Source organism: Mangifera indica, chromosome 8, assembly GCF_011075055.1.
Source record: "Mangifera indica cultivar Alphonso chromosome 8, CATAS_Mindica_2.1, whole genome shotgun sequence".
NCBI classification, from domain to species: domain Eukaryota; kingdom Viridiplantae; phylum Streptophyta; class Magnoliopsida; order Sapindales; family Anacardiaceae; genus Mangifera; species Mangifera indica.
The window spans coordinates 8,704,690-8,715,500 of NC_058144.1; the positions used below are offsets into that span (position 1 = coordinate 8,704,690).

At 31.3% G+C, this 10,811-nt stretch overlaps 1 protein-coding gene across 1 annotated transcript; it reads right to left on the bottom strand.

The window, feature by feature from the left end:
* On the bottom strand, nucleotides 1-5,294 carry LOC123222356. Its single transcript, XM_044645060.1, has 7 exons — nucleotides 5,067-5,294; nucleotides 2,761-4,470; nucleotides 2,389-2,637; nucleotides 1,736-1,816; nucleotides 1,262-1,357; nucleotides 773-1,165; nucleotides 1-217 (listed from the first exon to the last, which is right to left on the bottom strand). The coding sequence occupies exons 2-7, from the start codon at nucleotides 4,048-4,050 to the stop codon at nucleotides 161-163; spliced, it is 2,166 nt and encodes a 721-aa protein (XP_044500995.1). The 5' UTR covers nucleotides 4,051-4,470; nucleotides 5,067-5,294; the 3' UTR covers nucleotides 1-160.
* Between the last annotated feature and the right edge of the window lie 5,517 nt (nucleotides 5,295-10,811).

Here is a 10,811-nt window from a genome sequence, read left to right on the forward strand (position 1 = left end):
TGTATTAACCCATCAAATTATTTGATAAATAAAAATCTGTACAGGTTGTTGTTCAGGGTTAGTGCCATTTCGAGAGGAGATGACTAACAAAGAACAAGTATTGTTTATCTACAGATTCAATCAAAGAAAGCATGATTTTTGGTGAGTTTACTAGACATTTTCAGTTGCCGATGTTGAAGTATCTCGGATCTTCTGGGAAATGGTATTCCACATTGAACTGCCATTACACAACAACCCCAGTTAGCCATATATTCACACCAAAACAACATAAAACTTTTTTCATATACATTACCAAAACACAGAATTTCCTGCATAGAAATTTAACTAATAAATTCATATCCGGGTAAGCTGTTCACTTTACAGGTCAATTCAACTCTATTTGAAGCTTAAAGGAGCATGCCTATAAAAAAAGCCAGAGCCAGTGAGGATACTTCATCCAAGAACAACCTACCATGTACACTGTAAGCTTATAACAACCTTAAAGAAATAAATCAATCAACTGACAAGCACTGAAGACAGAGGCAACTAGTTTTATCATTCTCACTTCAAATGCCAATGCACACACTGCCCATTTTTTTCATTTGGTTTCCACTCGCAAGACTATGAAGAGGTTAACAAGTTTTCTGAATAGAAGGATACAGTTTCAAGATGGCAATTTAATTCTCAAATTATTTGTATGGCATCAGTCGCCAGCATTAGCACCACACAGTATGAAATAAAATTCCAGTAAAGCTCTCTAAAACCTGTTATGCATGAAATTAAAATCACATACCTTGCCCTCATCCGTATCTGAATGGCGTTGAGGGAATACAACCCTCAAGTCATTATATAAATAGAACCTTCGTTCCCCTTCCAAGTCTAAGCATGATTTTTGTGGTACAGATTTACATTTTTGAACTACTCTAGAACATTTTTTAGTAGAGGGGCATAAAAAACGGAGATGAAGAGCATAACGCAGAGCACCAGCACCAGTACCATTTTCATTAACCTTTGAACAACCATGACTTGTTTTCTTGTTAATTTCATGGCATGTATCCATGCAGGCATCGTCCTTCTCAAGCATAGAGGAGAGAGTGCTTCTTACTTTTTGGGATTGATTAGTTGGATTTCCTTTATCTAGTGAATCCACAAAATTAGAACCTTCACTTTCTTTAACTTCACTATTCTGGTCAATACAATAAACAGTCAAGTCAACTCCATGTGAATTTGAAAATTGTCCACTACAGTTAACATGGTAGCTTTTCTGTGAGACTACAGTTACCTTCTCTTTTACTTTGGTATCCAAATTTATATGTCCCCGCTTCATCTCTGTAGATGTTATGCCAGATGCTAATGTGACCTTCTGGCGCAGGAATGTCTTGAACAATAATGAGAGAAGGAATACAGTAATCAGATAACAATAATATCACAAAAGTAAAATGATAAGATATGATTTTATTAAGTTTACTGAAACTACTACCAGTACAAACTGAAGTTTTTGCTTCCACAAACTAAATCATATTAAAACCATTCTTATTTAGGTACGAACTCAAATTTTTTAAAATTAATTCATCAAGGAGAGAGCTCATACTGACAATGCAATCTATGAGAAGACCAACTAAGTACTAATTGCTTTTTTCACATCTTTAACCATGAAAAAAAAAATTGCAAAACCCAAATGAGTGAAGTCAGAACATTTATCTATCAGAAACAATGTTATAATTAAAAACAAAATGAAGGTTTCACTCCATCTTACTTTTGTACCAGCCGGCATGTCACTCAAATCATAGTTGCAAAAGTAAGTGTGAACAGGTGTCTTTTCCGGGTTGCTGAGAACCTGCAGAAAGCAAACAATTCAAAGAATAAATGAAAGACATTCCCTGCATAATGTTCACAACAGGAGATCAAGTGAAATCTACAATTAAACATATTCCAAAACCTCTGTTGCATGTACCCATCTAATTATGAATAATAAGAAAACAGCCAAAGTGATTTCATATATATAAATTGACTTTTAGTAACTCTATCAGATGATACAGTGTGGCATCAACTAAATGATCTTCTCTTCAGTAAAGCATTAGTTCACTAGATCAACACAAGCACAAATTCAAGTTATGGCATATAAAATAGCCAAATTTCCAAAAGAATATAATTGAGTGCAGCAGGGCATTCCAGCTCATCAAGCTATCATGTATTAAAAATGAAAAAAAGGTGAAACAATATACCTCTGTCATTCTGAAGCCTTAATGGTAATTAAGGTAAAACTTTAAGTAAAATCAATGTGTAATTGCTACTGATGGAAATACAGTTTCAGTTGAGGTGAAAGAAATAATATCTTGTCCTAAGATCAATGCATTCTGTTTTAGGCATCAAGAGCCAGCAATTGCTTTCCAGAGTGCAAGAAAGTACCAGTTGTATTCGCCCTTTCATAGGAATTCGAAAACAGCTTTTGACAGTTTGTGAATCATCATGTCCACGACCTTTTTGCAGTTTCTGGGCCCTGAACTTATTTGATGAATTTCCCGCAAGATCTATGGATGCATAATAGAGTAAGTAGCAATCTCCATCCACACTGGTCACAGAAAATGGAAGCTTCTGTGATTGTGGTGAGAAATTCCCCCCAGTAATGCTAAGTACAGCAAGGAAACCATCTATTCTCTGCACACATTGATGCCAAACAACAAGCAGAAGAAATCCATCAGATATTTGCAACATACAATTCCCAACAGTTCAATTAAAATCAAACACATGATTGCCTCTGTAACAGAACAAACTACCAACCGGGCTGGATTTTCCAGAAATTAAACGTCCAGAGAGAAGAGATTCCTCAAACGAACCAACCAGGGACCTTCTTACCGAGAGTCCACTCAAACTTCTAATGAACCTAAAGCATTGGGACGTGGGAGGGGACTCTTGACTCAATGGCCAACTGATGCTAGCTGTGCTTTCCAAAGAAGATGGATGAAACTCTTTATGAACACCTTCAAAGGATTGGGTTCTAGACTTAAACTCGCCCTCAATGGCGCCAAAGATAGCACCTGAGTCACATTTGTCAATAGGCTCCTCTAAATTCTTTAAGGGTGAACAACAATCCTCAATCTCTTTCTTATCCTTCCTGCATCCTCCTGCAGTTTCTATTCTTTCAGACAACTTTGGACCAAGAGGTGACAACGAAACAGAAGGTGAGATCAGCTTTTTGGGGGATATAGATATCACCTCACCATAAGGTCTTACCTTATTTGACACATTGAAATGATCAAGTCCAGGTGCATTCAAACAATTATTATGACTGTTTCGCTCATTGTTTTCCAGCAAAGGGCCATCTGTAAAAAAAATGGATGTTGTTCTTCTGTCATCATATGACACGGTCTTCTGTTCAAAGCAACTGGATAAGGACCAAGATGGCGGAGTTAAGTGGATTTTGCTTCCAACATTTACTTTCTTATGGTCTTGTGATATTGAAACACTAGAACTGTCAGCCCCAGCAGAGAGAGACATTTGAGAATTGCTGAAGCCAATGTCCAGAAGATCTCCACTAAATTGGCCTGGTAAAAGCATACTCTTTAAAGGTGACAACATTCGCTTTCGGACTACTGACCCACTGGACTCAGCCCCACTAACTATGACACGATCAACAGAAGAAGAATGAACATCATCAGAAGAAGCTCCATCAAATTCCTTACATAGAGAACTTGTTCCACGCGATTCAAAACCCACAATCCTGGAGACAGGGTCTTGGATACACCGTACACTTTTAGGATTAAACAAACCACCTTTATCAGCAGAGCCAATCTTGAACCCCTGAACACTAGGCAGACCATCATTTTCCCCTACAAATCTAAATGATCCATCAGAAAACTTGGGAAAATCCAAGGATGCTTTCCTCTGGAAATCTCCAAAAGAGGAGCACGGGATATCCCTGACCGTTTGGTTCATACTTCCTTCACACATTCCATCCAAATTGCAGGTGCTCACACCAGTAAGTCGTGGTGGGCTTTGCAAAAATGAGCCCAATGATGTTGCTGCAACTTCCTCATTATTATCACCAGAGGACACTTGCGGCAAACCCATCTGTAAAATTTTAACTTATATTTCCCTTTCTTCCTCTTCTTTTTTCCCCCCTTCTCTAGTGTAATTTAGCTTTCTACTTCAATTTAATTCACTATTTTTCAGCTGAGTCTTGCTAACCAATAACCTATTTTCCTCTGTCTATAAAAATGAAAAGATCCAAATTACGGCATAAATGTTGCAACAATTAAAGTAGAGATAATTCTTACATATGCATCTCCTAATTAACACTTAAAGCCAGTACTATCTATCCACCAAAGGCGTCCACATTTCTACCACAACTTCCTTATAAGACTGCGTACTGAAAGCCACGCACCTACTAACTACCCAACCAATGCGAGTAGAACAAATCTTCTGACCTCCATACCAGCAAGCAATGAAGCTCATACACTTCATGTTTGCCCAGAAAATCAATGCATACACCTGAACAAAAAAAAAATTGAAAAAAAATTAACAAAATTAGTTGCCTAAGCCTCAAAACATGTATGATTTCTCTAAAACATGTAACTAACTTTCATATAGCACTTCAAATTAATGAAAATATAGCTCAACGCAACTTTAATATAAAATTACACAATCAAACAAAATAAATCATCATTATATTAAAAGAGAAAAAAAATTTAAGAGAGAGAGATAGAGAATGAACAATCAACTGGTGATGAAAACAAAGAGAATCCTTCAATCCATCTTTAAATATATAATTTTCAAAGCCAAATAAAAAAACCCAAAAGAAAAATACAAACCAAGCACACAGCAAGATAATCAAAATTGAACCCAGAAATTGCTCTAACCGGTACCTTAAAACGATCAACAACAAAAACAATAATAAAACACCTCAAAAGTTCTGCTTGCACGGTACACATTTACCAGAGCTTCTGTGTAATCATCCCATACAAGTAAGCATAATCAATTCATATTTTATTCTTTTACTTTCTATTCGCGGCTTATCTTGAAACACCAAGCAATACAAAAGAGAAATATAATACAAAAAAAGAAAAAAGAAAACCACACAAACACACCAAGAGAAGGCAATGATCAAGGAATCAAGTGGTGGTAGTATACAAGTCATTGAATTGATCCTCCCACAAAAATTCAATTTTGAGATCACAAGAGAAGATTAAAAAGAAGAATAAAGAAAGCAGAAAAATAATTTAAGATAAAAAAAAAAAAAGGGTGATGATGAAGAGGTGGGTGTGGGTTGAATGTGAATGAGAGGGTGAGGAAGGTGGTGTTAGGCTTGTAGTTGTACTTGTACCCCTGTTTTTATTTTTTACTACTGTTACTCTGATTTCTATGCTTAAATAATTTTCCTTTTTTGCATTAAATAATTATTTTAAAACAAAAGGCCGATTCCTGGTTTTATATTTTTATTTTTATACTAAATACAATTTTGGTTTTTAATTTTCTAAATTAGTTTAATATAAAATAGAAATTTGGATTTTCTTTTTTTTTTTTTTTAAACCAAATTGCAGATGAAACTTTAGTTTAAAATTGAAACAAATTTGTAGATAAGCTGCAGCGAGATTGCGCTGCGAGTAAAAGGCAACACGTCCTTATACGTGGCGAATAGGTAAAGCCGCGTGTCTAAGGTTGCTGATACTGGGCCAGGCACAGGAGACATTATTTTCCAATTACTGTTTTCTCCTTGTTTTTTTCCGGATAAATTCGAGAGACAACCATCAGATTCATAATTATTATAATAAGTAAATCAAAATTTTGTAAATATATATAAATTTTTTAAAAAAATTTAACATTTTATCAATTTTATTATTTTTTGATCAAAATTACTGTTATTTTTTTTGTTTTCCACGTTGAGTTACAATTCAAATAAATAATATTATATATATTTAAAATATAAAAGCTGTCGCTGAGTCCTACTTGCTGTAAAAATTTTCTTTTTCTTTCGGGTCTTTCTAGGCACCACCCCCCCGCTTAGGTGGGCCTTGCCCAAATTTGACAATGCCTCCTCCAATCCGACTCACATGCATGAACTTTATATTTCTCCATTTACCTACTATATTAATTAATAAATAATATATTATATTTTTTCACTGAACAAGTCGTAGAATGTTCATTCAATCTTCTTCACTACTATTTGTCTTGCACTTGTCTCCATGTTTGCAGCTTCTTTCCATCCAAAAACGAAATCTCTAGCATTTTCATTGTATAATAAAATTATATATATTTAATTTAAATATATAGATATATATTATTATATATTTAGATAATTTTAAATTAAAAATAATATATTTATATATATACTTAAAACAGGTATATATAATATTACTTTTTCATTGTATCTCTTTCTTACATATGGAAATGAAAATGGTAATTGAAATTAACAATGTAATTTTAGATTTATTATATAAGTTGACGAGGAAAATTAACAAGAGTGACAAATGTACGACTTTATGTAAGTATATAATGAAAAACATGATGTTTTTAACGTGGTTTAATTTGTTGTTTAAGAGTATACATTCACAATTTTGTTATTTATGTCTTTAGAAGTTATTCTAACAAAGAACCAGTGAGTAATACAAGAATTCATAAAAAGATTTCACGTGAGTTTTCAGAAACCATGTATTAAAGTTTTCCTAATATAACAATAAGTCTAGAGATTTTATTTTTGTTTTAATTGCACGGAAATAAAATAATTACTATAATTGCACGATCCTAATTTGATAAAAAGTGATTACCTTTCCACATAATGAAATAGAAAGACGGTCTTGTAAATGTTGAGGTGTTAAACTATCAAATTGTGTTATCTTGTTCTCTTTCAGTGAAAGAGCTTTTATTTGTATTTCAAATTGACGAGCAGATAAATAATATGTTTGATCACTACTTAAATAGTGTGATGTTGGGTAACAACTAGTCATCTTTTGGGTATCATTTCATGAGTTTGATAAAAAAGGGTTTTTATTGTATAATAACTGGGTTGGCAAACAATGAAAAAATTACATAAAAATGTCATAGTAAAGTATAGTGTAAGAGCTTTTAAATTTCAATCAATAATAATAAAAAAATAATGTTATATACATAATTTTTTACATAAATAAAGAAATATCATCATATAATTAAATAATTTAAAATTAAAAATAAAATAATATTTAATTATTTATATATAAAATTATATATATTATTTATATATATTATTTATATATATAATTTGATCGACAATAAAAACTTTCTGATGACACTTTATTCAACCCTCTCATGAGCTGCTTGCTAGATCGACATGACTAATTGATATTACTCCCATGTCATCCAATTATATTGGTCAAAAGATGGATGAAACCATGTTCTTTCACTTTGTTTTTCATCTCTTAATTACACTTGGATTCTTTATATTCTTGTCTCTTCCCTTTGTAAAATTACCATGTTGTATTCAATTGTTATATGCTAGAGATTTTATAAATAATAATTTAATATCGTATTATTCAATTAACTAATTTATTTATTTATTCAATTATATTAATAACTTTTTATTAAATAACATAATTACAAGTAAATATCAATAACTTAATCATTAAAAACAAATTAAATCGAATCAAAATTACTATTAACTTAAATATATAATATCAGTTTGATCATTTAATAAATATAGGGTTTTTTTTATAAAATTAGTTAAAAATTGAGATTTTTTTAAAAAGTTGATCAAACTGATTCGTTCAACTTTTTTATACACAATTTGATCTGTTCTTCTTAAACAACGTATTTAGATAACTCCCTTAAGATATATTTAGTCAAACAAGTTGTTTAGACACAATTTGTCTAACTTTTTTGATATAGTTAATCAAAAGCTATTTCTATTGTAAGATTGATAAAAAATTAGAAAGACACACTATTGTTATTGTACCGTATGTTCATTATCTAACTAGAGCTAATTTAGAGTTTCTACCTTTAGAAATATATTTTTATCTTATCTCATATATAAATAAGAAAGATAAATAGTGTATGTTTACTTACTAAGTCAAGGTTTGTCCCAGCGAAAACTTATCACGTTTAAGAACAATGAAATCTATCTCGATTAGTTGTACCTCTACTTTTTTAAGTTTGGCATATTATAGGTATAGTCCTAAAATTTTCTGGGCACCTATGGTATCTCCTTGACTAGCATGTCATCTCAAAGTTTATGGAATGGCTTCAATCTATATATCATGGTGGCATAGACAATTCCACCACCAAAGTTTTAAAAATCTCGTTAGCAAACAAAAAAGACAAAACTAATATTTTATCTTTGTGTTTAAAAGGATGATCTCCATTCACCATGAAAGTAGGCTCAATTTCTTCACAAAATGCACAAGAATGTGTTCTATTCCCATATAGCTTAGCCTTAAACCCTATAGTCCACAAAATGATACAAAGAAACAAAAAAGATTTATATTTGAATTTAACTCAAATATTGTAGATAATGTTCATCCTCACCTACAGAAATCAACAGAGTCCAAGTAAATTAGTTATGTGATACCTCAATTTAAATAATTGAAATCACTTGACGATATCTCAATACTAGTATTTTTGTGATAAAGTCACAAGTTATCATGATAATAGTAATGAGTCTTTTATATAATTAAAGCTTAAAGTTCAAATTATTAAAATTTGTTGTCCTTAATTGTCTGTATTATTGAAGTGTGTGATCCAAAGTTTTGTGTGCTAAGGTTTGTATTTTTCACACATGGTTTATTGGTGTGTATAATTGAATAGATATTGTCTATACAAGTAGAGATGTCAATGGATCGAACCTTAGACTCACAAAATGATAAGTTTTCAGGTTAACCCATAAAAATTTTAAGGGTTAAGCCCAACCCTATATAGATAGGGTTGAACTAGCCCATTAATTTTAATAAAAAAATAAATTTTCATATTAAAATTTTTAATTAATTAATTTTTTATTAATTATATAAACAGTAATAGATTGGATTGGGCCAACTTATAAGTCTTGTGTCTAGGCCCAAGGTTTGGCCTGAAAGGCCTTTGAACTAGACTCTGCACACTACAGTAGTAGGTTGAACTATTTTCCCGTGCCTCGATAGGTTTGTATATGTCATTACAAGCATTTAGTATCAAACCAAATCATAAATGTCAATTACCTTGATTTTTGTAGCAAGTACATTTCAATTAATAAAAAATTAATTATGTTTTCATCTTAATACATTTTCATGAATAGCCCTTAGTCTTGTGTCTATCACTCATTATTTGTTAAATCATAAAGATAAATGAATTTCCTTCTTATAAAGACATTTTAATCTGACAATGAGCAAAATTTTAAGTTACTTTTTTTATATCGTAGCTATGTAATACAATTTGAGAAAAACTACTACTACTACCAACATGAACAAGTATAAATTTCATGCTCTCATGTTTCTCCTGACACTATAAGATGATTGTATGACTAAGATAACTCTTTCGAGAAACAAAAAATACTTATAAAACACATTTACCTTGATAATATCACTGTAGAGTACACACTCGATAATATAGCCATTTGATCTTATATCCATCATTTATATACTCGGTGTCATAAGACATAATAACTTGATCCTATGAAATTATCAACATACTCTCAATATTCTCTAATAGATTGAGACGCTTTCTTATAATCAACTTTATCCAAACGGAGAAATCTTGTTTATTACATATATAGTACCTTCAATGTATTATGCACATTTAGTAAAATATTAGGTGCACCATTATATTGAATACGACATGTCTTACCACACCTTTTTTACATTAAGCAATTGAATGTAACATCGATTAGACATTCCTTGCACAACACAATAATAGAAATAATTCTAGAAAAATAAACTTATTTTAACTCATCATATATCATCGAAGTGCATTAAATAAAAGTTAATCGAATCTGCATTTATCTAATTGAAATCCCCCAATCGACCAAATGAATAAACCTTTGATAGCTAAAAGTTGATCATCACCCCTTTTCAAGTAATTTTTTTTTAATACATAAAACCTAATTTTTCTGTCTATACCCATGCAAGCTTAAAAAATCTTACTTTGTTGGTCTATTAATTAAAATAGAGTTGTTTATGTTTGCATTTTTTGGTCGATTCCATGGATGTCAACTAGAATACGGAACGGTTAACAAACACTAATTTTTTTTATTAATACTCTTGAATCCAACTAAAAAACGTATCAACTAAATCTTAAAAACTCTTTAAATAATCCATTCAAAAGTTTTGAGCAACTTTTATGACTTATTCAACAATAAACTTCACAACAACAATACATTTTGGGTATAAAATTTTAAAAATGTTACCCTAAATTAAAAAATTTGATATCCGTTGGTGGAGGGGATCCAATAAAGATCTTGAGAGTTGATGAAGATGGAAAAGAGTGAAGAACGGTAGGGAGAAGTGAAAATACAGTAAGTAGCGAAGATGTAATTAATAGATGTAGATTTTATTAGATTGGAGGGCATTTTTGTCAAAAAAAATGTTGACAGTAGAAAATGCCATATGTTTGAGAGAAAATAAAATGTGCTATTTTTCCATTCTTGCCTCCAAATACTGTTATTTAATATAATTTCTCCTAAAGAGATTTAAAAGAGGGTCTCTCATTTTCCTTCCCCAAGATAATTTAATAAAATTGGACAACATTTATGGCAATATTATAAGTTTCCTATATGATTTTGGTGTGAATTATTGGAATCTTTCATTATGTTTGCTTATATTCAAATCCCATGTGATTATGTTTAAGGCTTAAGCATAGGATTACCTATAATTAAGCCATTGTCATTATACTACTGA

Excerpts from the sequence above, each read along its gene's own strand:
- LOC123222356 (XM_044645060.1), bottom strand. The coding sequence starts at position 4,050 with ATGGGTTTGCCGCAAGTGTCCTCTGGTGATAATAATGAGGAAGTTGCA. Across the intron at positions 2,638-2,760 it reads TTTCTGGAAAATCCAGCCCG|AGAATAGATGGTTTCCTTGC; the intron begins GTTGGTAGTTTG and ends CAATGTGTGCAG. Across the intron at positions 1,817-2,388 it reads TGAAAGGGCGAATACAACTG|GTTCTCAGCAACCCGGAAAA; the intron begins GTACTTTCTTGC and ends TGCTTTCTGCAG.